The sequence below is a fragment of the Vicia villosa genome, linkage group LG3 (assembly GCF_029867415.1).
Source record: "Vicia villosa cultivar HV-30 ecotype Madison, WI linkage group LG3, Vvil1.0, whole genome shotgun sequence".
Taxonomy (NCBI): Eukaryota; Viridiplantae; Streptophyta; class Magnoliopsida; order Fabales; family Fabaceae; genus Vicia; species Vicia villosa.
In genome coordinates this window covers 69,772,818-69,786,751 of record NC_081182.1, presented here as the reverse complement: position 1 = coordinate 69,786,751, position 13,934 = coordinate 69,772,818, and the positions used below count along the sequence as shown (strand labels likewise).

At 36.4% G+C, this 13,934-nt stretch overlaps 2 protein-coding genes across 2 annotated transcripts; one reads left to right on the top strand and one right to left on the bottom strand.

The window, feature by feature from the left end:
• The first annotated feature begins 1,058 nt into the window (after positions 1-1,058).
• LOC131661809 (uncharacterized) lies at positions 1,059-4,799 on the top strand. Its single transcript, XM_058931446.1, has 5 exons — positions 1,059-1,587; positions 2,965-3,001; positions 3,091-3,327; positions 3,431-3,478; positions 3,992-4,799. The coding sequence occupies exons 1-5, from the start codon at positions 1,286-1,288 to the stop codon at positions 4,547-4,549; spliced, it is 1,182 nt and encodes a 393-aa protein (XP_058787429.1). The 5' UTR covers positions 1,059-1,285; the 3' UTR covers positions 4,550-4,799.
• Positions 4,800-12,175: 7,376 nt separating this feature from the next.
• On the bottom strand, positions 12,176-12,712 carry LOC131658275 (uncharacterized). The gene has a single exon (XM_058927587.1). It carries the CDS (start codon positions 12,710-12,712, stop codon positions 12,176-12,178), a length of 537 nt encoding a protein of 178 aa, XP_058783570.1.
• Between the last annotated feature and the right edge of the window lie 1,222 nt (positions 12,713-13,934).

Here is a 13,934-nt window from a genome sequence, read left to right as displayed (position 1 = left end):
TTCTACTGTATTTGAATGAAATGCGTTAAGTTTGCTTTTGTCAAAAAAAAAAACATTCTACTGTATTCGAACTCGCAACATTCCGTTTATCTCTTTGAATATCATCTTTTTAGAGATTCGTTTGTCATTAGAGCCCAAACAATTGATTATTAGAGTTTTAATTATTGCTATATTAAAACATACCATTACACAGTTTTAAAAATACAGTTACACATTCGTAATGCTTTCGTGATGTTATTTCTCGTGACAAACAATATTTCTCTTAAATAAATATTTAATATTATAAGTTTAAATTTATTTTACCTGGTTTAAAAGATAAAAATTAAATATAAATAATTAAAAGGAAATTTTTTATATCATTATCAGTATTTTTTAACAAATCTATACCTACTTGTGCCATTTATATCTCATTAAGTTATTTCCTACCGTTTTACACAATCGGATGTATGAGTGTGGTAAGTTTTCAATACCGAATTTAACTTCTACATTGTTTTTAAAAAAATATAACCGTTTTATATAAAATACCCTCAATTAATGAGGTATTAAATTCTTATCAGAAATCAAATTTACGAGGTATAACACAAATCCCATAAAAAATGTATAATTAAAATAAAATATTTAATGTTACCATCTTTTCTCTCAGCTCAATTATCAGTAAAAAAATCATTAATACTTTTAGTAATTTTAAATATAAGGAAAAATTAATTATCATTTATCGTTATCTTTTCAAAAAAAAGAAAACACTCTTACAATAATTATTAGTACTGTGAAAAATAATCATTATAAATTTATAAATAGAGGATGACCAATAATTATGTTTTTTACATAAAAATTAAAATAAAATATATTTCACGAAATTTTTAATAAATATTAATTTAATTATTTTTTATTGTAATTGAGTCAAAAAATAATATTAATATAATATTTTAAAAGTTGAATATTTATCTATTTATTGATTATTATTAATGACAAAAAAAATTTATAGGCAGCAAGTTGAAGAGAGAAAGAGACAAGTAATTAATAGGTGTGAAATATGAATCAATGAATACAGAACAAAAAACTTAAGGAGCGTGTAATAATAAAGAGAATGAAAAAACATTAATTTCCCCCCAAACAATTCCAAAACTAATAATTACAAAAAATAAAAAACAATATAAAATTAAAAAATAAAACCCCAGAGAGAGGAAAGTTTCACTTTACAATCACTCTGCTAGAAGAACCGAAGAAGAAGAAGAAGGAATGTGAAGCAACACAGTGAACAAAAAGAAGAACAAAACTGAGAAAAATGGGAGGAGTGACGTCATCAATGGCGGCGAAACTGGCGTTTTTTCCACCGAATCCACCGTCGTACAAGCTAGTTAAAGAGGAAGTAACGGACTTGCTGTTGATGGAACCGTTCCCGCACCGCGAAAACGTTGAAGTTCTGCAGTTTCGGAACCGGCGTGGAACGGAGATCGTGGCTATGTATGTTCGTCATCCAATGGCGAAATCGACCGTGCTTTATTCTCATGGAAATGCTGCTGATATTGGTCAGATGTATGAGCTTTTTGTGGAGCTTAGTATTCACTTGCGTGTTAATCTTATTGGGTATTTCAATTTTCCCCCTTTTTTTGAATTATTGTTTTTTATTTGAATTTCTGTTATAAATTGTTTCATTTTTTGGTGATTTTTAGTTGAATTTGTTTTATTTGTGTGTATTTTTGTGAAATTGTTGTGTCCGAGTTGAGTGGTGTTGAGTTGACTCGGTCCTGGTTATTTGATAGGATAAAGAAGATTGATTGTATTGTTTAGGTTTGATTTTGTTGTTTTGATGTTGATGTGTTTATTAGGGTAAATAATTCAGTGGTTTTGTTAGGTTTGATTTGGTCAAAGATGGGGACTGTTTTGTCTTCACTGGTTTATGATATGAAGGATGAGTCATGTATTTTATTTTCTGTGGTTCTTGTATGGTTGGTTAGAGGATAAGGATTTGAAGGTGATGGTGTAGTATTCAATCGTTTTCGTTTTTTTTAAGATGTGTTTAATCGAATGTGGTGATTGTGATGTTTGAGTTTAGCTAGCTGTCTGAAAATTTTACTCCATGGATGTGAAATGGCAATCTACCCGTTATTATTTTCTGTTTAAAACAAAATTAAAACCTATCTGAAAGTGGGATTAGAGGAATAGGGATCAAGTTGTGTTGCACTGAAACTGGTCCATTTTCTTGTTCTCACTTTCGGATAGGTTTTTATTTTCTTTTAAACGAAACTTTGAAAATGCGAGTTGAGTATATTATAAGTGGTACGAAATGGGGAAGACAATTAAAGAGCATAATGTTGGTAACTCAGATGCCAAGTTTATTTAAAAAGTTGATATGTGACATCTTTTAAGCTCAATGAAATGTTTTTCTTCCCGCAGGAAGTGTATATGGTTCTCGGTCTGCAGTGTGACCAGAACTTATGTTTAGCCTTAATATTTTCTCATATTTGTGCGGCTAGAGGTGATATTTAAATTGGACAGTATACATAAATTGACAGCTCACTCTTGTATTCAATTCCCTGCTTTGTGATTGGTCACATTCAATTTAAGACTTATAGTTACACCTTAGATGTCCAATTAGTCAATAACAGAAGAAATTGTAAACTTCGTTTCATTAAGAACACTTCAGATGGCTTGGTAATTGGTATACTAAGGATGCTCATCATTTAGAGTTCACATACCTTATATTTTATTTGCATTGTGCTCTTTAATTTCAATCTTATATTTTCTTTCAAATGTCACTTTTATATTGAGGCAGAAATAAGAAGCTCATTATTAAGAATTCTGATAGAGACTGTACTTGTTAGACCCTCGCCTTTTATAACCATACTAAAGAACCAACCCTCTTAAAATAGTTGACTTGCTTATAATGTCTTTTGTGTTGTGTTCGTAATGAAAAAATTGTAATGTATATGTTAATTATGTTTTTTTTTTCTATGTATGCAGATACGATTACTCTGGCTATGGACAGTCATCAGGGAAGGTAACAGCCTTATATGCTTCTTTCTGGTTTATTTAATTCTTTTATTCACAGCAAGCGGAAGCATAATGAAAAACGGATATTTTTCACAGCCAAGTGAGACTAATACTTATGCTGACATCGAAGCTGTATATAAGTATCTTGAAGAAAACTATGGTACTAAGCAGGAAGACGTAATCCTTTATGGTCAATCTGTTGGGAGTGGTCCTACTTTAGATATTGCTGCTCGATTACCCCAATTGAGGGCTGTTATTCTCCATAGTCCTATACTATCGGGATTGAGAGTGATGTACCCTGTGAAAAAGACATACTGGTTTGACATTTATAAGGTTAGACTTTTCATTATCCTATATGTTTAATGTCCTTTGATTTGAGAATCGTGTATATGAGCTATTATGTAACTTAACTTTATTCTTTGTTGTTGGTGTGTAGAACATTGATAAAATTCCGCTGGTGAAGTGTCCAGTGCTAGTAATTCATGTAAGTATTATATGCTTTTTGTGTTGGATTTTTACTAGCTAATATTGTGTAACCATAATTTCAGTCGTTTCTGTCGCCATAATTAACAATTTCTATAATGGCCGTGGTCCTTAACTCAGTGCTATTTAATGTGTTACCGTTGTGTTCATCGTGATAAATATGGTGATAAATCTCTGTTCTATAAGCGACCTGCACATTGTTAGTATACTTGCCATTCTCCTTCTGAAAGTTGTACCTTGTAATGAAAATCATGATCGTTGATAATTAAAGAGTAAAATTTTTCATATCATAAGCTAGTATACACAAGTAGGAACTAGGAATCTATTGATTGTGGCCGGTTTTAAGGCATCAAAGTTGAAGAGCCTTTATTGCTGATTAAATTTTCTTAAATGCATTTTTGTGAATATTGTAATTTGTAACTTAGCAAGTATTACTTTTTCTCATGTTATTCTCAGGTACTGAGCTTTTCATTCTACTTTTACTAATTTGGCATCATTTTTATACTTAATTCAGGGAACTGCTGATGAGGTTGTTGATTGTTCTCATGGTAAGCGATTATGGGAGCTATGCCAACAAAAATATGAACCCTTATGGCTTAAAGATGGAAATCACTGTAATTTGGAGCTCTATCCAGAATACCTTAGACATCTCAGACGATTCATATCAACGGTAGAGAAGTCACCTTCCCAAAGACTGAGTTTTAGGAGAAGTGTGGATAATAAGGTTGAACAATCCAGAGGAAGTACTGATATCTCCGAAAAGCCAAGGAAGAGCATGGAAAAGCCAAGAAAGAGCACAGATTGCAGAGACAAACCTCCGAAAAGTACTGATCGAACAGAAAAACAGAAATACCATGAATTCAAATTCAAAAGTTCTGATAAATTAGATAAGTTAAAGGTCCAATTTGACCAGACCGAGAGGTCAACAGAGAGGTCGAGAAGAAGCGTAGAGTACAACAACGACAAATCTAGAACCGTTGAGTACCAAGAGAAATCCAGGAGAAGTGTGGATGTTCAGTTTGAAAGGCCGCGAAAGAGTATTGATTGGCTGGATAAAATTCGAGCTACTTGAACCTTTTGAAGCTTCTGCAATATTGGAACTGGGTTTGCTTGGTGGGAGGGGGGAAAGTACAAAGATACAGACAGACACGGTTACTTACACTTGTTGTTTAATTTAACTTATGGTTTGCAGAATATGCATATGTTGCTATTGCACTTGTATACTTCCATTGTATTATGACATTTGGATATGTTGGGTTGGGGATTCTATATTCTTAGTTTTTCCTTTGTTATTATTATTATTATTATTACATTATCTTCAATTGATGTGACTCTAACCTTGTTTTCATTTCGTAGTTCCACTGCGTTGTAACATTTTATTTGGTTATGTTGGGGGAGCTCTATATTCTTAGTTTTTGATTGTTATTTTTAATTTCAACTGATGTGACTCTAAGTCTAACCTTGTTTTAGTTATAACTAGTGTGTGCATCTGCCGTGCATGTTAGTTTTATTTTATAAATATTATTGAGCTGTAATTATTTTGGAATTATTTTTATCATCCATAAGTTTATAATTGTCTCATTTTGTTTATTAAAAACTCTTGACCATGCTTCTTGTTAAATACTATATTTTTTTTTATTATAAGTCAGTTTTGGATTTTTCACACATTAAATAAATTATGAAAGTTTTTATAAAATTGTCTTTCATTAATGATATGTGGAAGATAAATTTATATGATTAAAACGAGAGAGAATAATAAATATTTAAGGATATAATAGGAAACATATCATTAATTATTCATTGAAATTGTAAAATTACTTATATTGTGGTACAATTGTTTTTCCAAAGCGACTTATAATAAAAAAATATAAAGACGATTGATTATAGGAGTGCATGTGCAAATTTGTAATACTCTATTTAATCACTTTAAAAAATAAAATTTTAATCATTAAATTATTTAATTGTATTTTTTTAGTACTAGTGAGAAAAAAAAAAGCAAAAGATTATTAGAAAATAAAGGTCCCCTAGCATAGGAGTGATGATTTTAACAAAGACTCCGCAAAAGGTTGGTATGCCACATCATTACTAGTTTCATGTTTTACTGGATAGTTAGCACAAGCATTTTCCTTCTTAAAAGTATGAAATATTTGAACTCATCATTTCTTATAGATAAGTTCTTTAATGTGTGAAGAATCATAGCATAGTGATGTCAAACATTAGTAGACTCTGAGATAAGTTTGATAGCAGAGTTGGAGTCAACGGATAAGGTCTTTGATGCCAAGTTCCCAGGACAATGAACCCAAGCAACGTCAACATTTCGAATAAATCTACCAAAACCCACAACGCCAAAATTACTAAGGCTATTGCCATCAACATTTAAAATTATATTACTACCTTTGTGTGCATTTCACATGATCGTTCTTGTTGGATGAGCCATATTATGCTTGAGAAAACATTTATCTAATAGATTAACATACTTCACTATGGTGAGTTTAAAAGTATAGGAAAATACCACTTCATTAGCAAGACATAATTTGTTCCTAGCACGCCACACCCACCAGCAAGCAGCCAAAATGACATGTCTAATCCAATATATAAATTATCCCCTGGGAAGAATAATGTGTCCAAGAAGCCAATATATTTTCAAAAACGAGTAGCTAATTCACAGTCTCTTAAATAGTGCAGAGTCGTCTCAGCGTCCCGATTGCATCTAGGACAGAGGTTCGTTTGGAGCATATCACGATGACACAACATTGATCTCGTAGGAAGAGACTTATGTAAAGTCATTCAAAGGAACCTGCTCCATTTGCAGATCATGGATATCCACATAGAGAACCTGCTCCACTAATTTCCCTATCTCAGACCAATTGGAAAACTAGAAAGATGAGTTCTCACCCCTAACCTAAATTCAAATCCATCTTTAAGAACAAAAAGATCTTGTATAATTGCATTCCAAGTAACTGATCATGATTTCTTTTTCATATTAAGGAATGTTTCTTCACTGATGTGCTTTTGCTTCAAAACATGGACCCATAGGAAATCACAATCCTGGTTGAGACCCCAAACCAATTTATCCAACATAGAAGTATTATCCTATCTTGCTTTTCGGATCCCAAGACCATCCAGTTTTTTAGGCTTAGTGATTTTATTCCAGCCAACGAGATGCACACCAGAGTTTGAATTACCTTTCCACAAAAAGTTCCTAGCCATCTTATTAATAAAATCACAAGTTGGTTGAGGTAGTCAAACCACATGCATATAATAATTTGAGTTGGAGTCCTGGAAAGACCTAATCAGAGTCAAACGACCAACCTATGCGATCCTCTAACTGATTTTCTCCTCTAGAAACTCAAAGTCCTTGCATTGAAGACGACCATGCAACATACGGAAACCCCAATACTTCTCTAGACTAAGAGTTCGTTTGACACATGTGTTAGAGACAATTAAATTCATCTTATTCCTCTTAATGGTAATAGGGAAGAAAACCTTTGATTTATTTACTTTAAATCCGTAAAACATGACAAACGATTTAAGATATTAGAAATGGTCTTTGTCTGGGAGTCAAAAACTTTTGCAAAAAGAAGAACATTATCAGAAAAATAAATAAATGGGATAGAGGGGGTCCATTACGAGAAACCTGACAAGTTTCTAGTGGCCCTCATTGACTGCCTTGATGATTGTCTGCGACAAAATTTCCATGCAGATAATAAAGAGATAGGGTGAAATCGGCTCACCTTGTTGTAATCCTCTAGTCATAACAATTTTTTTTTTATGAAAAAGAGGGTCGAAGCCCGAATCTATTCATAACAAAATTTGATAAATGTATCCCATTCCAAAGAATAAACATGGAGGAGTTAGTTACACAGTGTATGATCAATTTTATAGTAATGGGAGGAAACTCATTTTCCTTCAAACAAAATTCTAAGAAATCCCAGTTAACATGATCATAAGCCTTTTTAAGATCTATTTTGAACATCATGTCAGCTTTTTTCTTTTTATATTTACACATAGAATGAATTGCTTCTCGGAGGATAATGACATTATCTTTTTGTTTTTTTATGGGAAAGATGCTTCAATAATCAAACAGAGGGATACAAGTTATGCCAGGTTCTGTTACCAAAAGTCCTAGCAAAACCAACAAGCTCATGGGCTTCAGCAATATATGCCCTTCTAACAAACCTAACAGAAATAGAGTTAAGCACAGAAAGATAAAATTTACAGTCCTCAACAAGAAAAGAAATATCAGCAAAGACCATACGGCCATGGATGCAATCTGCCACCGAAAGGGAGTCCGTTTGGATAACGACATTCTCCCATTTAAAATGCTCCACCAGTTCCAGCCTCCACCTCACGCCCATTGCTTCAACCACAATGACAAGAACAAAGATGTGTTGTTTCTTGCAAGCGCTAAAGCACACCTCACCTGAAGAATCTTTCACCATGCATCCCCAGCCCATCGAACCATCCAGAAAGCACCCTGCATAAACTAACACAACAAAATCCACTCCCAACGGAACACTCAAACCCAACTCTAGCCCATCAGCCCCATGAGTGCCACTTATGTCAAGGACTTCTGCAGCCATAGCCAAAGCATTCTTCGCCACTTCCAATGGGGTAAAAGGTTTATGCTAGAACAGGAGAGAGTTTCTCGCCTGCAAAATTTTCCAAACTGTGGCACACGCCAAAACCAAGCCTCTATCATCAGAGCATCTAAACCAGTTCAGAAGCCACTCCTTAACCCCGGTGTTATTAGGAATGCAGAACCCCAAGGAAGGAGCAAACCAGACCAACTTCACGATGTTTTTGTTTAGAAAGAGATGGTTCTCCGATTCGCAGGTAGGGAAGCCCAACGGACAACAAAGGTCAATAGGCATACCTTTCTTAATCAAGTTTGTTCTGACTGGGAGGATTCCTTTCACCAAACACCAAAGAAAATTCTTCACAGCATTGGGGAGACGGAGCTTCCAAATCCCTTTCCACATCAATCTATCCCTGTTGACAAAGGGTTCAGCAAGGTCTCTTCTCTTAACCACCCCAATATGGTGGTAAGCCGATTTGACCGAGAAATCACCGTCTTTTTCCAGCGTTCAAATTACTCTGTCCTCCGATAGGCTCCTAGCCACAGTAACATTGCGAATCTGCTGGGCATCAAATTCTGTAAAGCACCTGCAAATCACATTATCATTCCAGTCCAGCATCTCATCATCAATTAACTTAGCTACCAAGGCAGATTCTTCAAGGGTGTTGTGTGTCCTATCCCCGTAAAAGGTTGATGGAGCTAGCAGCCATTTATCCTTCCATATTCTGACTTTTCTTCCATTTCCCACCTGCCATCTACTACCAGCTTCAACCACCTCTCTAGCACTTAAGATGCTGCGCCAAGCATAACTTGGACTGTAACCAGGTTTGGCCTCCAAGAAACCGCACTTTAGGTAGTAGCGGGCTTTAAACAACCTACCCACAAGGGTGTGTTCACCTTTCAGCAGCCGTCAGCCTTGTTTGCTCAAAAGGGCTTTGTTAAAGTCAGAGAACTCCCTAAACCCCATTCCACCGTTGAACTTAGGCGTAGCCAGCCGTTCCCACCTAAGCCAATGAAGCTTCCTCTGGCCCTCCTTCGCTCCCCACCAGAAATTCGCCACCATTTTTTCGATTTGATCACAGCAACCTTCTGGCAGTTTATAACAACTCATAATGTAACTAGGTATGGACTGGACCACCGATTTGATTAGCACCTCCCTCCCTGCACTAGACAACGCCTTTTCCTTCCACCCTTTTAGCTTTTTCCAAACACTATCCATAACAAAAGAGAAGATTTCCTTCTTTGATCTCCCAAAGACAACAGGGAGGCCTAGGTATCTCGAGTGAGTCACCACCTGCTTAATTTTCATCAACCGCATAAGGAGTTCATGCAATTCACATCCACATTTCGGCTGAACGAGACCTCAGATTTGTCGAAATTAACCATTTGACCAGAACTCTCATGGTACTTCTTCAGGGTATTCAAAATAACCTCCACCTCCTTCTGATTTGCCCTAGAGAACATAATGCTGTCATCTGCGAAAAAAGGTGGGAAATAATAGGAGCTCCTCTAGCAACCTTGATCCCGTGTATATTATTGAGTCTAGCCTCTTTGGATAGAAGGCTCGACAGAACATTAGCACAAAGGATGAAAAGATACGGGGATAATGGGTCTCCTTGGCGAAGGCCTCTGCCAGGAGAGAAAACTCTAGAAGGATGACCGTTAACAAGGATCTGGTATGAAACAGAAGTCACACAGTTCATGATTAGGGCAACGAAGCTCTCAGGAAATCCCATAGAGGAGAGCATGATTCTCACGAACTCCCATTCAATTGTGTCGTAAGCTTTCGCCATATTAAGTTTAATTGCCATGCTCCCATTTTTTCCTTTTGTTTTCTTCTTAAGCCAGTGGAAACATTCCATTGCAATCAAGCCATTATCAGTAATCAATCTTCCTTGGATAAAAGCACTTTGCTCTTGATCCACGATGTCAGGAAGAAGCGGTTTCAACCGATTGGCTATGCATTTCATTACAATCTTCATAACAACGTTACAGAGGCTAATGGGCCGAAAATCACTGGGCACCTTCAGATTCTTGCGCTTAGGAATAAGGCAAATAAAAGTTCTATTAAGACTCTGAGGGTCTTTGCCATTGTTTAGGATATCAAGGACTAGCTTCTCCACCTCCGCCCCCACAATATGCCAATATTTTTGGTAAAAAAGAGCTGGGATCCCATCAGGTCCTGGGGCCTTCAGGGGTTGCATCTGCTTTAGAGCCTCCTTAATATCCCCAATGTCAAAAATCCTACTACACCAGTCACTTTTTCCCCATGAATTTTGTCCTTCACAACATCACAAATAGATTCAGAACCAACATACCCTGCATAGGTAAAAATGCCACCAAAATAATTCAAGAGCACTCTCTCTATGTCTTCATCCTTTCTCCAGCAGGTACCATTACCATCCTGAATCTTTGAGATGGTATTCGTAGTCTTCCGTTGGGATGCCTTTCTATGGAAAAATTTCGTGTTTCTATCCCCACACTTCAGCCACATAGCTCTGCTCTACTGTCTCCAAAGCATTTCCTCAGTTGCTAGAAGGTCATCCAACTTGCTGTTGAACGTGCGAATATGATCCCGATCAGTATCCGAAGTATCCTTCATTTCTATCTCTTTGATGTCCTCCTCAATCTTCAGAATCTCTTTTTTTAAAATTATTCCTTTTGTACTTCTCAAACAGCATCCCCAGGGATGCCACACCTTTCAACTTAGCCTCCGGATCTCTATGCAATGACCACTTTCTTCGAATTGCTTCTTCGCATCTCTCATCCTTCGTCCACACCTCCTCAAAACTGAAGACATACTTTCTCTTTTTTTTTCTGAAACTGGGCTTGCGATTCTAGTTCAATAGTGAGGACCATATGATCAGACGTTCTCCTAGGAATGTGCCTTACCTTCAGAGGATTATATCTATTAAGAAAAGGAAGATTTGCCCATCCTCTATCAATCCTGCACTGGATGAAATCATTGCCTTCTCTCCCATTAGCCCAGGTGAAAGGATAGCCTTCAAAGCCAATATCGATCAACCCACAATCATCCACTGTATTCCTCCCCCAATCCAATTGACTCGCGGTCCTAGGAATGCCTCCAGATTTATCAATGATGCAAACCATGTCATTAAAATCACCGAAGCATAACCACATATCATCCGCTGGTTTAATCCTCCTCATAAGCCCCCCCGTCTCCCTCTTTCTATTCTCTTCAAGGAAGCCATAGAAACCTTAAAGATGGACCTTCTCCCCACTAATATCATCCATAAAGGAAGCATCAATATGATTCTGAGAAAATGAATGTATCGTAAGATCCAAATCCTCTCTCCACAAAAGGGCAATCCCCCCTGCTTTATTTCTACCATCACCACTGCAGCTAACCCCCAGACAATTCATGAAGCCACACTTATTCTTGATTCTCACCATCTCAACATCTGATAATCAAGTTTCTGAAAGGAACAACACCTTGGGATTTTCCAGATTTATGAGCCTTGACAAGGCTTGAACTGTACGGGGATTCCCTAACCCCTTACAGTTCCAACTGATAATTTTCATTAGTTTAGGCGGTGTTGGCTCTCCAACACCACCTCTGGTTTAGTTTGACGAATGATCCCCTCTTCCCTACCTTGGCCCTTTAGCTTCATCTCTCCACTTCCGCCCCTCTCAACAGTGCCATCCACAATCATAATGTCAACCAGCTGCCTCTTTCCAATTTCTTTCTCTAACTTTTCCTTCTCAATCATCACCTTCTTTGCAGAACGGTCATCTCTTCCATTTCTTCTGCTCCATCTTGCTTTGTTTAGCAGTAGAACCACCTTTTTTTGCTGATATTGATATTTCCACTGCGCCTAATGATTCCGTCATTGCTTCAATCTCCCTGTGGTTTCCCACCAGCTCCTTGTTTATTGCTTGTTGTTGCTTATCCCTCTGACCGGAAGAAGCTTCCCCTCTAGATTGCTCCACTTCCCCCTCTCCACCATCTTTTTCCTTCCCCTTGACCTCACATCTGCTTTGGCTCGATGGGATGTTGAACATGCTTTTGGTGCAGGAGCTTGAGTTTGAGTCTTTCCTTTGTTGATCCTCTGGAACTTTTGGAAGTGGAGATGACCGGAGCCAGGCTCCGTAAAACAGTTATTGTTCGTCCAACTCTTCGAATCCTTCCTCACTGAGATCCTCCACCGCTTCGCAATCCTTCATCTGGTGCCCAAGTCTGCCGCAGATGAAGCAGAATGTTGGTAGCCTTTCATATTTATAATGGACCCTCAGGTTCTTCTCCTTGAAACACACCATTGTGCCACGTTTTAGTGGCTGCTTTAGGTCAATCTTCACTTTAATGCGCAGGAACCTTCCATTTTTGTGAGCTTCTTTCTGGTCCATATCTTCATATTCCCCCAGTATCCCTCCAAGTTTCTTAGCCATCGCCTTTAACCGCAACATGAGAGGGAGATCATAGATCCGAACCCAAAAAACCCCAAAGTGCATGTGCAAATATGAGGGTTGTTCCTCCCCCGACACCCGGTTAAGAACCAAGAGGTTCCTGTCAAAACTCCAAGGTCCATTCCTTAAGACGCTTTCCAGATCTCGTTTTGTGGAAAATCCGAATAAAAAGAGATTTTTGCTAAGTTCATGGGTCTCCACCGAATTCTTCAGCCTCCACGCCCCTACCATTGTGCTTGTAAAAGCTCTTGTATGAAGTTGTTGTCAGTCCATAGCTTCCCTGCAGGCGTCCGTTGGAAAATCTCCTCCCCATCCGCCGTGATTCCCTCCTCTTCCTCCTTTGATAGCGGGAAATTCTTCCACTTATCTATCAGGCCAAACTACTAAATAACACAATGAGCAAGTGGCTAAACAAAATAAGAAGAAACCAAACTTCTACTAGAGAAGAGAAACAATCATTAAGATTGAAAAACCAGCCAAAGAACTGGAGAGAGAAAACTTTTCAAACCCTAGAAAGGATAAGATAAGGATAGACACGTTAAGCATCTAGAGAGAAGTGGGACACTCTCTCTCACTAGAAACACGTGAAGATTTCATTCTATGAGGATAATGACATTATCACTTGTCCCTTTATTGAACAAAAAATTCATCTAGAAGGGTCCAATTATATTAGGAATTAATGTTATAAGAGTCTCAGAAATAGAAGAGTGAAGGTTACCTGTTACAAAAATATCTGATATAAATTGGACAACATCATATTCAATGACACTCTAAAATTTATCAAGACCCATACGTCTTAAAAAGGTGAATTTAATTCATCGTATAAATAACTTATTTTCTTTGGAGTTTTCTAGTAAGGATCAGAACAATAGTCGAGTCTTTCAAAATTATTTAATTATACGCTATTGATCATTGAATTTTCATCATTCGATTATAGTTTTACATAACTGTATAATATGCATGCTATTTTCAAAATTTTAAGTTGTATATGTTTAAGTGATGGATGCCTTACAAAGCTTGACATGTTAAAATAAACATTTTTTACTAAGAAAATATTATAATTGAAGTTTCTTGCATATATAAATATATAATTTAATATATACCTGTGTTAAAACACAACTGTATAAAGGTATGATGAATGGAAATTTAGTACTAAATAATGTACTTCTTATTACTTGTAAATGACTATCCCATGTTTGAAGTTTTATATATCATATTAAAAGAATAATGTTGTTTTTAATTAACAAGGCTAGTTTATTATTGAAACTAAAAGTTTCATTCAAATTAATTAAAATAACAATGTTTTAGCCAGAAAAAGTAATGTTGTTTTAGGTAAACTATTAGAAATTTAGTACTTGTTTTGGGCTGGCCAAAAATTCAATAAAATAAGACTCATTCATCTCACTTATTTCATTGAGTGTAAAGTATAAATATAATTACAAGAAGATTTCAG